The following is a 17,127-nucleotide window of genomic DNA, read 5'->3' as shown; positions in this document are numbered from 1 at the left end:
GAGGCCCTCTCCGCCCTCTGACATAAAAGATCCCATGGCACTATTTACCAAAGAGGAGCAGGAGACTTCTGGTGTCCTGGCCCATATTTTATCCCTCAACCGACATCACTGAAACAGATTATCTGGTCATTATCACATTGTTTTTTCTTGTGGGATCTTGCTGTGCACAAACTGTTTACTGCTTTCCCTACATTACGACAGTGATTACACTTCACAATTTACTTTGTCGACTGTAAAGTGCTTTGGGACGTTCCGGTGTGCGAAAGGAGGTGTATAAATGCAAGACTTTCTTTTCTTAGGAATTAACAAGCTGCTGCTAATCTATAAGTCCTTCCTTGTGTAAAGGTCAGAGAAAACCAGCAGCTTTTCTTTCCCATACTTAACGATTGATCATTTGTGACCACTACCATCTAGAAGGACAAGAGCAGCAGAGAGATGGAAACACCACCACCTGGAAGTTCCCCTCCAAGTCACCATCCTGACTTGGAAATATATCGGCCGTTCCTTCACTGTCGCTGGGTCAAAATCCTGGAACTCCCTCCCTAACAGCACTGTGGGTGTACCTACACCACATGGACTGCAGTGGTTCAAGAAGGCAGCTCACCACCACCTTCTCAAGGGGCAATCTCAAAGACAACCACATCCCATTAATGAATTTTTAAAAAAGTGATTAGTGGCTACTTTATGAATATGATCTTGAGGAAGTTGGTATAATTGAGTCGCTTGCTAGGCAGTTAAGGGTCAACCATATTGCTGTGGGTCTGGGGTCATGCGTAGACCAGACTGGGTAACAACGGCAGATTTCCTTCCCTAAAGGGACATTAGTGAACCAGATGGGTTTTTACGACAATAGATTCACAGTCACTGGGACTAGCTTTTAATTCCAGATTTGGTGATAAATTGAATTTAAATTTCACCAGCTGCCATGGTAGGATTTGAACCCATGATGACCCCAAAGCATTAGCCTGGTTTTCATGGCCTCGGGTCACACTGACGCCACACAGCCACCTGCCTCATGCTGCAGGTGTAAGGGTGACAACAATTCGCGCACGTGCCGAAACTGTCCAAGTCTCTCGTTGAGGCGGGACAGGGAGGTGGTGGGCGCGAAAGCTGACCAACAATTAGACAGGGGTCCCTTTCCGCGGGGATTGATCTTGACGTGTGTGTTGTTCCCTCCTAGAGAGCTCAAGCAAGCCAGCAGGATTCCGAAAACTCCGATAGCTACGAGAATGAATGGTTAAATAATGACAGTGAGACATGGAGCCCTGAGAGCACAGATTCTGTCTCAATCGAATATGAAGAGTTACAGCCACGAAGTAACAGTTATCAGAATTATGTGCACATGGAAAATCAACATTAGTTTCCTTGCTCACATAAGCCTAGTAAAGGATGCCCTCTGCCAATCAAAATAAACCTTCTAATGATTTTTCAAAATGACAAATGCCTTGCATCTTTGCCGCTAAATAAACCGTCATTAAATCCTCAACTGTAAGCATCATTTTATTAATAGTACAGCATGGTGAAAATGTACACCTCTAACTCGATTGAATGAAAACCATTTAAAATACGTAATGCTAAAATATGCTAAGGCCTGAAAGCGAAACGGTGGGTAGCCGGGTAATGTTGGAGTGGAGCAGAGAGGAGGTTTTGAAGGGGGGGGAATGTTCTTTCAGTCAAAAAAGTCGCCAGTTTAAAGTGATTGAATCTTACGTGTTTATCCAATCCATTCCTGAAGCCGACGTCTTCAACTGCCCGAAACTTTTGGGAGGTTTGGAAAAAGCTTTGATCTGTTTTTCAGTGTTAAAACCTGAAATGCACCCTGTGTATTCTGTATTGTTAATAAAACTGTTTGAAAATCAATCAGGCTTTGTTGAGCTGAATAATCTTCCCTGGAGTCCACCTTCTTGCGTATGGGGAGTGCCCCCCCACCACCCCCCCCCAAAAGGGCACCTTAGCCACACGGTTTGTTTTGCCAGTTTTGACAGTAAAGTCGCCGGCAATTCTCTGGTACTTCACCCCAAAGTGTGTACGCAGATGGTGAATGTTGGCAATGATGGTACCAATACGATTAGTGCAACAATTATACCGTGCTAAATATTACGCCAGTTATGCCATGCCAATTACTGCACCCATACCATGGTAATTATTACACCAATTTTACTCTGCCAGTTATTATACCAATTATGCTGTGCCAATTACTACACCAATTATACCATGTCAATTATTATGCCGATTCCAACTGTGCCAATTATTGCACCATTATACTGTCAAGTAATACACCAAATATCCTGTACCAATCATACTGTGCTGATTATGATACCAATTTTACTGTGCCGATTGCTACACCAATTATACTGTGCCCAATGTTACATTGATTATACCATGCCAATTACTGCACCCATACCGTACCGATTATTACACCAATTATACCATGCTGTTTATTGCACCAATTTCACTCCCACACACACCTGCTCCCCCAAATCCAGACTTTAGCCCCTTCTGAATACCCATATCTCGTCTGCCCCGATACTTGCCTATCTCCGATACCTACCTATATCTGATACCTGCCTATATCTGATACCTGCCTATCTCCGATACCTGCCTATATCTGATTCCCGCCTATATCTGATACCTGCCTATATCTGATACCTACCTATATCTGATACCTGCCTTTCTCCGATACCTGCCTATGATGAGGACTCGAAACGTCAACTCTTTTCTTCTCCACCGATGCTGCCAAACCTGCTGAGTTTTTCCAGGTAATTCTGTTTTTGTTTTGGATTTCCAGCATCCGCAGTAGTTTTTTGTTTTTATATCCAATACCTGCCTATATCTGATACCTGCCTATATCTGATACCTGCCTATCTCCGATACCTGCCTATCTCCGATACCTGCCTATCTCCCATACTTGCCTATCTCCGATACCTGCCTTTTTCTGATACCTGCCTTTTTCTGATACCTGCCTATCTCCGATACCTGCCTATCTCCGATACCTGCCTATCTCCCATACTTGCCTATCTCCGATACCTGCCTTTTTCTGATACCTGCCTTTTTCTGATACCTGCCTATCTCCGATACCTGCCTATCTCCGATACCTGCCTATATCCGATACCTGCCTATCTCCGATACCTGCCTATCTCCGATACCTGCCTATCTCCCATACCTGCCTATATCTGATACCTGCCTATCTCTTAAACTTCATTCTTCTAGCTCCTATTTATTGTTCATTCCTTACACTTCCTTTCCTTTAACTCCACACTAATAAAAAATGAAAGACTTGCATTTATACAGCACCTGTCACCACTTCAGGACACCCAAGAGTGCTTTATTGCCAAAGGAATACTTTTGAAGAGTAATCACTTCAGTACTTCAGGAAATGTGGCAGCCACCTTCTGCAAAGTAAGATCCCATTAACAGCAATGTGATGAATGACCAGGTATTCCTGATCTGGTTGAGAGATAGTATTCGCCAAGACACCAGAAGAACTCACTCACTCTTGTCAAATAATCATCTGAATCAAAAGTCTGCACCTTTGACAGTGCAGCACTCCCTCACTACCACACTGAGGTGTCAGCCTGAATTATATGCTCAGCCCTCGGGAGTGAGATCTCATGTAGTGCCAGGGTGACCAACCACCCCTTAGCTTATAGGGTTTTCCCACATTTGAGGCCACCACCCTTTGTCCTGGGTTAAATGGTGTCGGGATGTTGTTTTTCCCATAATTTAATCCCTTAAATCTTGTTCCTCCAGCCTCCCCAATCTCACGGGCTTGGCAGCATCCCACCCCTCGCCCACCAGGTGTCACAGTCTGGTAGCCCCCCCACCCAGACCCCCTGCTCTCACAACCCTGGCAACAGCCCCTTCTCCAATGCTCTCACAGATCTGACCGCACCCTCCCTTCCCAGCCTCCCCCTGCTCCAATGGACCCCCATGTGAGAGTCCCCTCATTTTCTCTGCAAGAGTTGATCACCCCATGTGATCTGTTGAGATATCGCTATCTCAGCATCCCAAATTTTTGCTCTACCAGAATCTGGTTGAAGACAGGAGTCTCACGGTATTTTTTTTTCTGTTTTGGCAAGAGTGCTCTTTTATCAACAAAGGCTTACTAAACAGGGCACGGGCACACAGTGTGGCACTGCCATGGTGCCAAATATTAACCAGAGCAAATCTTGAGTGAGTCATTGAGTGACTTGGAAGCAGTACCAACACGAAGGCAGAAGGCAATCAGGGCACAGACGCAGGAGCTCTTGGAGGCACTGAGCAAGCAGGCTAGGAAGGTCGAAAACCTGGAAGGCTGTGTGAATATCTCAGAGACAGTAAAGAGGCAGGTGTTTTACTAGAAGTGGCCAAACCTGAACGGAGTGTTATTTGTTGGTCAGTTGAAAAGGAGTTAAGGACAGGTCTGTCCTTAACTGGACTGTCAGGACTGTGGTGATCCCAGGGGGACAGGGTTCATAGGAGTGTGGCTTGGTGATGCTAATCAAACCCATGAAACTGGGGTCGTTGATAGGACTCCTGACCAACCCTGCTAGAATAAAGAACAGCAAATTGAGGAACTGTGCGGCTACATAATGCCATATATGTTGAAGGGGAATGCTTGCATTTGTGTAAAATATATCTTTGTTGTATCGACTATTTACAGTGAAATTTTTCTTTAATTGGAAGCACTGTTTGCCTGTTAATTCATATTTAATGTGTTTTGGTTTTGACTCATGTTAAAGCAAAAGTTACAGAAGTCGGTAATTTCTTCAGTTGGGGGTCGTTTCATCAATTTGATTCTTTTGGTTTGTGGTTCGTCCATGGTGATGGCGACACAGCGTGCCAAAGCTCCTGACCTGTCCACCCTCACCTACTCCATTAATGATCTTCCCTCCATCTTAAGGTCGGGAGTGAAGCTGTTTACGATGATTCAGCTTCATTGACAACTTCTCTGGTAAAGAAGCAGCTCACAACAGCCCACCACTCGGGCCCAGGTAACATCCAGACACGTGGCCTGTAGCGTTCACGCCGCCCAAGTTCCAGCTAATGAAAACTTTCAGCTCAGCCATCTTTCCATGATATTCAATGACATCCCCATCCCCAGCTACCCCACCATCAACACCATTAACCAGGAGCTGAGCTGGGCCAGCCCCATCACCAACATGGCTACACAAAAGCATAAGAGCATAAGAAATAGGAGCAGCAGTAGATCATTCAGCCCCTCGAGCCTGCTCCGCCATTCAATAGTATCATGGCTGATCTGATTGTGGCTTTAACTCCAATTTCCTACCTGTTCCCCATAACATTTGTCTCCCTGTAGTTCAAAAAATCTATAGTTCTAAACGCAGTCGTGAATATATTCAATGGCCCAACGTTCCACCACCGGACTCAACATGTCCCTCCTCCACAACTGGCACACAGGGGCTGCAGTGGGTACACTCTACTGAATGCCCTGTGACAACTCACCATGATTACTTCTACAGCACAGCCTAATCCCCTGACCACAAAGAACTAAATTGGGAATGCTGCCAGGGCATTGTCACCCCCAAGCTCCCCCTTCCGCCAATCACAAAGCAGTTATCGTCACTGGGTAAATCCCTAACACAGCTGAGGGAGCACGAGCTCCACAGGGGGTTCAAGAAAAGGCCCACCCTCCCAGGGCAACTAGTGATGGGCAATAAATTCAGCCTTGTATACTGTGTTCCTGGCATGAGAGGGTTGTCCTTTGATGAGAAAAAAATTCTATCACGGGATGTGGGCGTCACTGGCTGGGCCAGCATTTATTGCCCATCCCTAATTGCCCTTGAGAAGGTGGTGGTGAGCTGCCTTCTTGAACTGCTGCAGTCCATATGGTGTAGGTACACCCACAGTGCTGTTAGGGAGGGAGCTCCAGGATTTTGACCCAGTGACAGTGAAGGAACGGCCGATATATTTCCAAGTCAGGATGGTGAGTGACTTGGAGGGGAACTTCCAGGTGGTGATGTTCCCATGTGTCTGCTGTCCTTGTCCTTCTAGATGGTAGTGGTCGTGGGTTTGGAAGGTGCTGTCGAAGGAGCCTTGGTGAGTTGTTACTGTGAGTCATCACTATCCACGCTGAACGTGCCGATCGAAACATCCACTGGACTGTCCAGCAGAAGCTCAGAGAGTTGCAAGATGCTTGGCTGAATCAGAAAGCAGACAAACTTCACATACTGGAAGGGATTGTATAATGCTCTGAAATCTGTCTACAGGCCCCAGCCTAGTGGTTCATCACTGATCATCGGTGCTGACAGGTTGACTCAGATACTGAAGCAGTCCATGTCCAAATGCAGCAAGACCTGGACAATATCCAGGCTTGGGCTGACAAGAGGCAAGTAACATTCGTGCCACACAAGTGCCAGGCAATGACCATCTCCAAAAAGAGAGAATCTAACCATCACCCCATGACACTCAATGGCATTACCATCACTGAATCCCCCACTATCAACATCCTGGGTGTTACCATTGACCAGAAACTGAACTGGATGAGCCATATAAATACTGTGGCTACAAGAGTAGGTCAGAGGCTGGGAATCCTGCAGCGCGTAACTCACCTCCTGACTCCCCAGGGTGTTGGGTCAAGTAGAGTCAATGAAGCACTGGGCCCATTGAAATCTCAGGGGGAATATGGGATGATCTTCAGAGTGAAATTGGTGATGAAAGGGCTAATGATGTTCCGGAACTGTGGATGAGGAGGAGGTTCCTGAGTGAATAGCATCAAACTGAGAGGAAAAACAATATCCATGAGCTTCCTTGAACTTGGAATTTGAGCTGAGGATGGAGTGGGGGGAGTGAGTTGAAGATGAGATGAGTCTCGGTTGTTACCCTTATCCTTGTCTTCCAGCTCTCAGTGCTGACAACCCTGCCCCCTGTAATCAGGCTTTTAAAACACAGTCTTAGAGTCACCTAAACAATTGTTCCTCACTCCCCAGCATCCCTCCAACTCATTATAAACCTTGAAGTTCTCCTGCGCTCTGGGCCCCGGCCCTCCTCCTGCGCTCTGGGCCCCGGCCCCGCTCCTGCGCTCTGGGCCCCGGCCCCGCTCCTGCGCTCTGGGCCCCGGCCCCGCTCCTGCGCTCTGGGCCCTGGCCCCGCTCCTGCGCTCTGGGCCCCGGCCCCGCTCCTGCGCTCTGGGCCCCGGCCCCACTCCTGCGCTCTGGGCCCCGGCCCCCCTCCTGCGCTCTGGGCCCCGGCCCTCCTCCTGCGCTCTGGGCCCCGGCCCTGCGCTCTGGTTTGCTCAGTTTAACAATGTTGGTTTTGCTGCCTTGTTCCGTTGAATAATTATTGAACACTTGAATTCATTTTGGTTTCTGGTGAAACTTTAGATTAAGTCCCTTAAACCCAGAGAGGTTCCAGAGGAAGCCTGAGGAATTGACCAAGGCCTTCGGACTTAAAATAGATTTTATTTCAAAGCTGATGAAAGGAGGTGCACAGAACGAGGTAGTGTAATGTGCATTTGGAATGCAGTACATCAGGCTCCAGTACCTCTGTCGCTCTCCCCACACAGGAGCTGTACTTTGTGGGGAGGGGGAGATTAGAAAAAATAAAATAATATCTGTGCAGCTGCGTGACCATTTCCTTTGGTGGCAATTTTACTGGAGGGGTGTTATTGTTAGAATAGAAACTGTGTAAATCATCAAACACTCCCAGGGCAGGTACAGCACGGGGTTAGATACAGAGTAAACCTCCCTCTACACCGTCCCCATCAAACACTCCCAGGACAGGTACAGCACGGGGTTAGATACAGAGTAAAGCTCCCTCTACACTGTCCCCATCAAACACTCCCAGGACAGGTACAGCACGGGGTTAGATACAGAGTAAAGCTCCCTCTACACTGTCCCCAACAAACACTCCCAGGACAGGTACAGCACGGGGTTAGATACAGAGTAAAGCTCCCTCTACACCGTCCCCATCAAACACTCCCAGGACAGGTACAGCACGGGGTTAGATACAGAGTAAAGGCTCCTCGCTTTCTGTCTACATTATGGTGCAGACTGAGAAGTGGCCAACACTGACCGACGGGTACATATTACGGCCGCTGACCTGTGTGCTCGACGAGTGAGATTGCTCCACTGCTGAATAAGGACCAGTTTGTTGCTGTGGTCCAAACCCACTGGGACCTGGATTGGGGACAGACCCAATCCCATTACATGTTAGGATCCTTTAGAGAGAGCAGACAGAGGGAGCCATCGGTCTGGACTCACGTACCAGAGTTGAGGGGCCAGTGTTTCATGTCCCACCCGGCCCCATATTCTGTCTTGTGGCCTGTGAGTAACCAGGAATGTGATCGAGGGCACAACAATATTTCACGGTGTAGAACAGTAAGGTGGGTAACACGCTCATCATCAGACGCAGCATCCATTGGAGCACAGGTTTCTGTTGAGGTTGAATTGCCGTGAGATTTCTTCAAATAATCTCGTGCAGAAATCCCGGAGAAATGGCATTAAGGCTGAGAGTTCCTTGGATCTACTGCCAAAGTTATATCAGGTGATCAGAAGAATTCCCAAAGCGAATTCAATCCCAACCCTTCACCCCAGGTCAGTGATCACATCCTGTGCTATCACTTCCTGTTGAATATTGCACCTTGAAGGGCATCAATGAACGTGATTCAAGATCATTCAGGATTCCAAATCGGTTTCAGTGTCTTGCTGGGGTTTTGGACCTCGAGCTGATTAAGCTTCAAGACCCTGAGTGAACCAGTTCTCCCCTGGACCGGTTAGATGTATTTACAGTGGCTGCTCAATCCCTCCCCATCCTTCAGGGCCTTGCTGTATGTTGAGTTCCAGTCTCGCTCGAAGATCTCTTGCAGTTGCTTTGGCACAGTCGAGCCCGTGGATCGCAGGCCTGAATCGGTCTGGTTCACCACGAGGCCCACACCCGCTGTATTCTCAAAGTAGTCACCAGACCAGTTGGAAGTCCCTGAAACACACACAAAAAAAATCCGGTTTAATCAAGCCCAGGGGTCAAATGGCAGTCAGAGGGAGAGGCTCACATACACGAACAACAACGTCAACCTGAACAACTCCAGGGCTTGGCTATGTCTCCTATGTAGCGTCTGGAGTATGTGTGGGCGATGTTGGGTTAGGTGCGTCCCTGGTTGTTCCTGCTGGCAAAGGCCAAAGAAGGAGGTTAGTGCTAGGAACAGTCAGGAGCAGTCAGGGCTGGAGGAGAGGGAAGCAGCAGCTTTGTCCTCTTTTAATGAGGGGTTGGGGTTCCTGCTCCTACTCACCCCACATTTGGGTAAATAACGATCCCAGGGCGGTCGCAACTGTGCCAGCCTTTCCTGTTTCCCAGACACAGGACCACAGAGGGCAGCATCACCCACTCAGCATGTCCACCAGCTCAGGAGAAAGCAGGGCTCCAGGCCTGGCGTCGTCTGAGGAAGATAGAATAGTTTGAGGGGAGAATGCTCCCATGCACTCCCCAGCAGAGTGACAGTGCTCTGGCCCATTTATTTCAGCTCCGGGGCAAATAAAACCTTAAAAAAACCCTGGCTCAAATTTGACTGTCATTGAAAATGGGACTCAGGGAGCTCACAGGTTGGAAAGAGTCGCACTCGTGGTCTTTAGGCTGAGCCACTACGTTGGGGACAAGGAGAGGAAGGTTTATCTAACCCTGTGCTGTACCTGTCCTGGGAGTGTTTGATGGGGACAGTGTAGAGGGAGCTTTACTCTGTATCTAACCCCGTGCTGTACCTGTCCTGGGAGTGTTTGATGGGGACAGTGTAGAGGGAGCTTTACTCTGTATCTAACCCCGTGCTGTACCTGTCCTGGGAGTGTTTGATGGGGACAGTGTAGAGAGAGCTTTACTCTGTATCTAACCCCGTGCTGTACCTGTCCTGGGTGTGTTTGACGGGGACAGCGTAGAGGGAGCTTTACTCTGTAACTAACCCTGTGCTGCACCTGTCCTGGGAGTGTTTGATGGGGACAGTGTAGAGGGAGATTTACTCTGTATCTAACCCCTTGCTGTACCTGTCCTGGGAGTGTTTGATGGGGACAGTGTAGAGGGAGCTTTACTCTGTATCGAACCCCATGCTGTACCTGTCCTGGGAGTGTTTGATGGGGACAGTGTAGAGGGAGCTTTACTCTGTATCTAACCCTGTGCTGTACCTGTCCTGGGAGTGTTTGATGGGGACAGTGTAGAGGGAGCTTTACTCTATATCTAACCCCGTGCTGTACCTGTCCTGGGAGTGTTTGATGGGGACAGTGTAGAGGGTGCTTTACTCTGTATCTAACCCCTTGCTGTACCTGTCCTGGGAGTGTTTGATGGGGACAGTGTAGAGGGAGCTTTACTCTGTATCTAACCCTGTGCTGTACCTGTCGTGGGAGTGTTTGATGGGGACAGTGTAGAGGGAACTTTACTCTGTATCGAACCCCATGCTGTATCTGCCCTGGGAGTGTTTGATGGGGACAGTGTAGAGGGAGCTTTACTCTGTATCTAACCCTGTGCTATACCTGTCGTGGGAGTGTTTGATGGGGACAGTGTAGAGGGAGCTTTACTCTGTATCTAACCCCGTGCTGTACCTGTCCTGGGAGTGTTTGATGGGGACAGTGTAGAGGGAGCTTTACTCTGTATCTAACCCCGTGCAGTAACTGTCCCGGTTAGAAAGGCTAACGGTTCATTAGCCTTTTTGACTTTTTTTTGTACCGGATCATGACATTTTAGTGATCTTCCTCTGAATCGTTGATTAGTTACAGAACAGAATGGAGGCCATTCAGCCCATCATGTTCATACTAGCTCTCTGAAAGAGCAACTCACCCAGACCCACGCCACTGACCTTTCACTGTAAAGCTGCAAATGTTCTTTGCTTCAGTGATTACCCAGTTCTCTTTCGAATGCCTCAATTGTTCGAATTCTCAGGCAGCACATCCCAGATCCTAACCACTCGATTGACCCTGTCTCCCCCACACTCTCAGGAAGCACATTCCAGATCCTAACCACTCAATTGACCCTGTCTCCACCACACTCTCAGGCAGCACATCCCAGATCCTAACCACTCGATTGACCCTGTCTCCACCACACTCTCGGGAAGCACATTCCAGATCCTAACCACTCGATTGACCCTGTCTCCATCACACTCTCAGGCAGCACATTCCGGATCCTAACCACTCGATTGACCCTGTCTCCACCACACTCTCAGGCAGCACATCCCAGATCCTAACCACTCGATTGACCCTGTCTCTCCCACACTCTCAGGCAGCACATTCCGGACCCTACCCACTCGATTGACACTGTCTCCACCACACTCTCAGGCAGCGTATTCCGGACCCTAACCACTTGCTGTGTGGTAAAACTTGTCCTCATGCCTCCATCGCTCCTTTTGCTAATCATCTTAAACCTGTGCCCTCTGCTTCTCGATCCTTCCACCAACGGGAACAGTTTCTCCTGACCTACTCTGTCCAGATCCCTCATGATTTTGAACGCCTCGATCAAATCTCCTCTCAATCTCCTCCTCTCCAAGGAGAACAGACTCTAACTTCTCCAATTTATCTACGCAACTGAAGTTTCTCATCCTTGGAACCATTCTCGTGAATCTTTTCTCCGCCCTCTCTATAACCTTCACATCCTTCCTAAAGTGTGGTGCCCAGAACTGGACGCACCACTCCAGCTGAGGCTGAACCAATGTTTTGTACACGTTTAACATAAACTGCTTGCTTTTGTACTCTATGCCCCTATTTAAAAAGCCCATAATCTGTATGTTTTATTAACCGCTTTCTCAAAGTGCCCTGCCAACTTCAATAACTTGTGCACATATACGAAGGTCCAATTGCTTCTGCACCCTCTTTAGAATTGGGCCCTTTATTTTGTATTGCCTCTCCTCACCTTTCCTACCACAATGAATCACTTCACACTTCTCAGCGTTAAATGTTATCTGTCACTTGTCCACCCATTCCTCCAGCCTGTCTACGTCCTCTTAAAAGTTCATCGCCATTCTCCTCACAGTTCACAATGCTTCCAAGTTTGGGATAATGCTCAAGTTTTGAAACTGCGCCATGTGCACCCAAGTCTAGGTTGTCAATCAAGGAGGGCAGTGGTCCAAATGCCGACTCCTGGGGAACCCCCACTTCTTCTGGTCCGAGAAACAACTGTCCACCACCACCCTGCTTCCTGTCACTCAGCCAACATCGTATCCATTTTGCCGCCGTCCCTTTTATTCATTGGAATTCAGCTTTGCTGACAAGGCTGTTATGTGGCACTTTATCAGAAGCCTTTTGGAAGCCCATATCCACCACGTCATCCGCATGACTCTCGTCAACCCACTCTGTCACCTTATTGGTGCTGGTTTCTCATCAGTTAAATAATTATGCTCCAAAATGGGTGACCTCACATTGACCTGCCACAGATTTGCCCTCTCACTTAATCTATCAATGTTTTATTATTTTAAGGTCCTGTTTATCCTATTGACTCTGCCACCAATCTTTCTCTCATCGGCAAACTGGATATTTGACACTCTATCATGTTATTTAGGAAATGTGGTGGTTAATTCAGGCCCCAGCTCAAATCCATGGCGTACACCACTAGTCACTTTCTTCCAATGCCCATTAACCCTACCACTATCATTCCACTCCCTTTGTCTTGTGTCCATGACATCTATGTCAATCTCTCCTTAACCCCCACCCATCGCTGACCTTCTGCCCAGCTTTACCTGCTCCACCCTCCCTTAAACAGTATAAATTCCATCACATTTCTACCCTTTAGCTCTGAAGAAGAGCCACACGGACTCGAAACGTCAACTCTGTTTCTCTCTCCACAGATGCTGCCAGACCTGCTGAGTTTTTCCAGCATTTTCTGTTTTTATTTCAGATTTCCAGCATCCGCAGTATTTTGCTTTTACCCATTATCCCCACTGACTGTCTCCTACTATCTAACTAATCTCTGAACAAGGGCAATAATTTACCCTCAGTTCAACGAGCTTTTATTATGGCTTGCGCTCTCTTACGTGGAACCTTATCGAATACTTTCTGGAGACCCATATAATCTACATCCAGACACATTTCCCTGTTTACTGCTGTAGTTGTGTTTTTCAAAAAGTTCAACTGCTCATTGGACAAGACCTACACTTTACAATTCCATCTTGGTTGTCTTGAACCAAATCTCTCAGTGCTCATTATGATTAATGATTAATGATCCATTCCAATAACTTTCCCATAACAGATGTTAGGCTAACTTAAAATGTCTGGGTTTTTCTCTCTCTCTCTCTCTTGCTCTCTCTCTCTCTCTCAACTCTCTTAAATAATGGAGTTTCATCTGCAATTTGTTACGGCACAGTGAGTATCTAGAATGTAGTGTCTCATTCCTAAGCACAGCTCCTATGATCATAAATTCACAATTGTTCAACTTTGATATGTTGCAAACGAATTGTGTGCGGGATCAGATGGGTTACACGACTGCTCACCAATGTAGGCCACTTTGTCCGTCACCATGTACTTGTTGTGATTGACTCGCGCGTACGGGATCTTTCTTTGCTTCGGCGTCGAGGGGACTGTGAAGATTTTCTGCAAGAGCGAAACGGGGGAAGGTTAGTCCGTGTTTCCACGGCAACGCACCGCCGGTGGAAGTGCTGGCGGTAATGGTGGCGGCTCCCTCATACCTCTGTGGGTTAAACAGCCTGCCCGGTGCGCTGCTGCTCAGTCCGTGAGGGCGGTGCTAAACGAGATGATCTGGAGCGCAGCCTGAGGCGAGAGGCTAGGGGACTGTAAAGGTCCAAGAGAGACTGTAAAGGTCCAAGTGCAGATATCCCATGAAAAGTTAGTGGGCTGCACAAGAGATCATTTGAAAGGCGAATGGGGTGTTCCACCTCATCTCAAGGTGAAAGTTATGTGACAGCTGATTCGAGCTCTGGTTGGGCCCCATCTGGAATTCTGTAATCCATTCTGAGCACCGCACCTCAGGAAGGCTGCATTGGAGGGGGTACAGCTCAGATTCATCAGGATCAGAACCTGAATAAAATGGCTGTTGGTGATGTGTTTACACAGGGAATCCAGAGTTGCTGTGGCAACATGTACTGTTATACTCAAGGGGAGATGATGGGGTAGTAGTAATGTCACTGGACTACAATTTAGAGGCCCTGACTAATGCTCTGGGGACATGGGTTCAAATCCCACCACAGTAGCTGGTGGAATGCGCATTCAATTAAAAAGACCTGGATATAAAGCTAGTCTCAGTAATGGTAATGATTAAAACCATCATCCGTTGTTGTTAAAAACCCATTTAGTTCACTCATGTCTTTTAGGGAAGGAAATCTGCCGCCCTTACCCGGTCTGGCCTACATATGACTCCAGACCCACAGCAATGTGCTTGGCTCTTAACTGCCCTCTGAAATGGTCTAGCAAGTCACTCAGTCGATGGGCAACAAATGCTGGCCTTGCCAATGATGCCCACGTCCCACGAAAGAATAAATAACATATGTTGTGCCCTGGAGCTGTGAATAGAGGCTCCAACATTCTTCCCATCATATGGCTGACCAGGAACCTCTCCCGCTCTTACCGCCTCCCATTGGAATGTGTTGGGAGGATTTGCAGGTTGACACTCAACCTGTTTGGCTACATTATGAATCTTTGAAATTCTCTACCCCAGCGGGTCTGTGGATGCTACGTCTTATTTCACTATTTAGTTTCGGTGCACTTAGCAGAAGGTGCTTGGAAGGTTTACTGGGCTGATTGCTGGGATGAGGGGTTTGCCTTATGAGGAAAGATTGAGCAGTTTGGGCCTGTATTCATTGGAGTTTAGAAGATTGAGAGGTGATTGTATTGACACATACAATGTTCTGAGGGAATCTAGAACTAGGGTGGGCAAGGTTTAAAAATAAGGGGTCCTCCATTTAAGATGCAGATGAGGTGGGCTTTCTCCTACTAGAGGGTTGTTAGTCCTTGGAATTCTCTTCTCCAGTGAGCAGTGGAGGCTGGGTCATTATATTCAAAACTGTACTCGACAGATTATTAATTTGCAACAGAGTCAAGGGTTATGGGGAACACGCAGGAGATTGGAGTTAATCAGATCATCCATGATATTACTGAATGCTGGAACAGGCTCAGGGGGCCGAATGGCCTACTTCTGCTCCAATTTCTTATGTTCTTAAGTCTAAGCAGCGATCTAATCGCAGCGTTTAAGATGATGAAAGGATAGGGTAGATAGAGAGAAAGTATTTCCACTGATGGGGGAGTTCAGGAGAAGGAGGTTTACGCTTAAAGTTCGAGCCAGGCCATTCAGGGGTGATGTCAGGAAGCACTTCTTCACACAAAGGGGAGTGGAAATCAGGAACTCTCCCCCTTCCCCCACCCTCCCCAAAAAAAAAGGTGTTGCAGTTGGGGCTCAATTGAAAATTTTAAGACTGAAATTGATTGTTGAGCAGGGGTATCCTGGGTTACAGAACCAAGGTGGGGAAAAAGGGATTTGGATACAGAGCAGTTGTGATCTAACTGAATGGCAGAACAGGCTCAAGGGGCTGAATGGCCTCCCCCTGTTCCCATGTTCTCAGTGACATTTGCCTCTCGTAAGTGGGTTAAACCCAAAGCCCCCAGGGCACGTTATAGAAAGGACAAGATTCTCAGCAAAGGGCCCCACAGTCAGTTCCACCCTCCATTCATCCTTCGAGATAGTCACTCACTCACTCACCACTTCCACATTCAGGGGCTTCTTCCCGCTCTTCAGAGCTGCCAGCGACCGAAGGAAAGGGAACATGGTGGGGTTGGTGTGCAGCCAACAGCTGATGAGGAGATGCACACGCACTTTCCGCTCGAATGCTGCCTTCCGCAAGTGTGTGTCGATGTCTGGCCAATACCTAACGATAACGGTGATATTATTATTAGGCGGCGTCAGCCTCGCCAATGGACCAGCGCCAAGGACCCCCGGCCATATAAGCGTGTCGGCAACCCGCCCCACCCCCAACTCCCCTTCCCATCATCCTCCTGAGGTTCATTGGACAGGAGCCCTGCGACGGGGAGAGTACGACTGTGACCAGCTCCGCACCCCGTCCACAATCCAGATTGACATGCCCGCTGGAAAGCAAGAGCCTGCATTTCTATAGCGCCTTTCACAACCACAGGACATCCCAAAGCGCTACACAGCGAGGGAGCACTGTTTTGATGTGTAGTCACTTCAGTAATGCAGGAACGCGGCAGCCAATTTGCGCACAGCAAGATTCCATAAACAGCGATGTGATAAGGGCCAGGTCATCTGTTTTTAAATGATGCTTTGAAGGGTTACCATTGGTCAGGGCAAACACTTGGTCAAATTGTTTATGTCCACCCAAGAGGGCAGTCAGGGCTTTGGTTTAACATCTCATCTGAAGGATGGGTCGGGAGATATATAGATACAGGTTGTGGCTGAGGTTGTGGACAGTGTGTGGAGCTGGTCACAGATGTACTCTCCCTGGCACAGGGCTCCTGTCAAAGGGGGCAGTTCAGCAAAGACAGATTGACTTGGATAAAAGGTGCACGTGGACAGAACGGTATCCAATGGAATTCAATCCAGGCAAGACAGAAATAAACATAACACATTCTCCGTGCATGGGGCTAAAATAACTGGGGAAGAAGCTGAATTAGTCACCATGGTGCTGATGCTAATACAAAGAAGAACAAATCACTCACACGACCCAAACAGAGAAGTAAATCAGAGGAAACCATGGATTTAGCAGATTCACAGAACCAGCCAATGGGTTTGTGAGCTCTTCCTCCTCCATGACACCATCCTGCACCAATACTGAGGCCCAGGCCGTGTCCATCCCTGCCCTTGCCCTGTTCGTCTGTCAGTCTGTCTCTCTGGGCCATGGGCTTCTGCCTCTGGCTGCTTCTCCAAGTCTCAAGGCTCTGGCCCGATCATGAACCCAGCAGTGACGCCTCTGCTACCGAGTTGCGGCCTATCTGAGCCCAACCCCTTCAACCCAGCACTGCAGATGTCCTTGGCTCCAACATCAGCCACCTCAAGACCCTCAACACGTGCATCTTCTGCTTCCTGGCCTAGGTCCATGAGTTGGAGCGGCTCAGATGAAGCAATGGACTGGTGAGTACATAAAATAACAACATTTTTACAAAGTACTTTAAAAACAGATTTTTATCTTTATATGATGTATTATATATTGATCTATTATAGCAAACTTTAATAATTACATACTGAATGTTACTATGCTGC

The 17,127-nt window shown here is 47.9% G+C and overlaps 1 protein-coding gene across 2 annotated transcripts in view; it reads right to left on the bottom strand.

The window, feature by feature from the left end:
• Window positions 1-8,046: 8,046 nt before the first annotated feature.
• Window positions 8,047-17,127, bottom strand: part of pld3 (phospholipase D family member 3) — a 37,954-nt gene continuing 28,873 nt past the window's right edge. For both annotated transcript variants that reach the window (XM_078533450.1, XM_078533451.1), the window contains exons 10-12: window positions 15,613-15,778; window positions 13,394-13,493; window positions 8,047-8,916 (exon numbers count right to left, since the gene is read on the bottom strand). In XM_078533450.1, coding sequence (XP_078389576.1) covers window positions 8,714-8,916; window positions 13,394-13,493; window positions 15,613-15,778 — 469 coding nt within the window. In that variant the 3' untranslated portion in view covers window positions 8,047-8,713. The remainder of the gene's footprint in view (window positions 8,917-13,393; window positions 13,494-15,612; window positions 15,779-17,127) is intronic.

This window comes from Cetorhinus maximus, chromosome 32 (assembly GCF_964194155.1).
Source record: "Cetorhinus maximus chromosome 32, sCetMax3.hap1.1, whole genome shotgun sequence".
NCBI classification, from domain to species: Eukaryota; Metazoa; Chordata; class Chondrichthyes; order Lamniformes; family Cetorhinidae; genus Cetorhinus; species Cetorhinus maximus.
The sequence above is the reverse complement of the archived record's forward strand: the minus strand, read 5'-3'. Positions and strand labels throughout refer to the sequence as shown.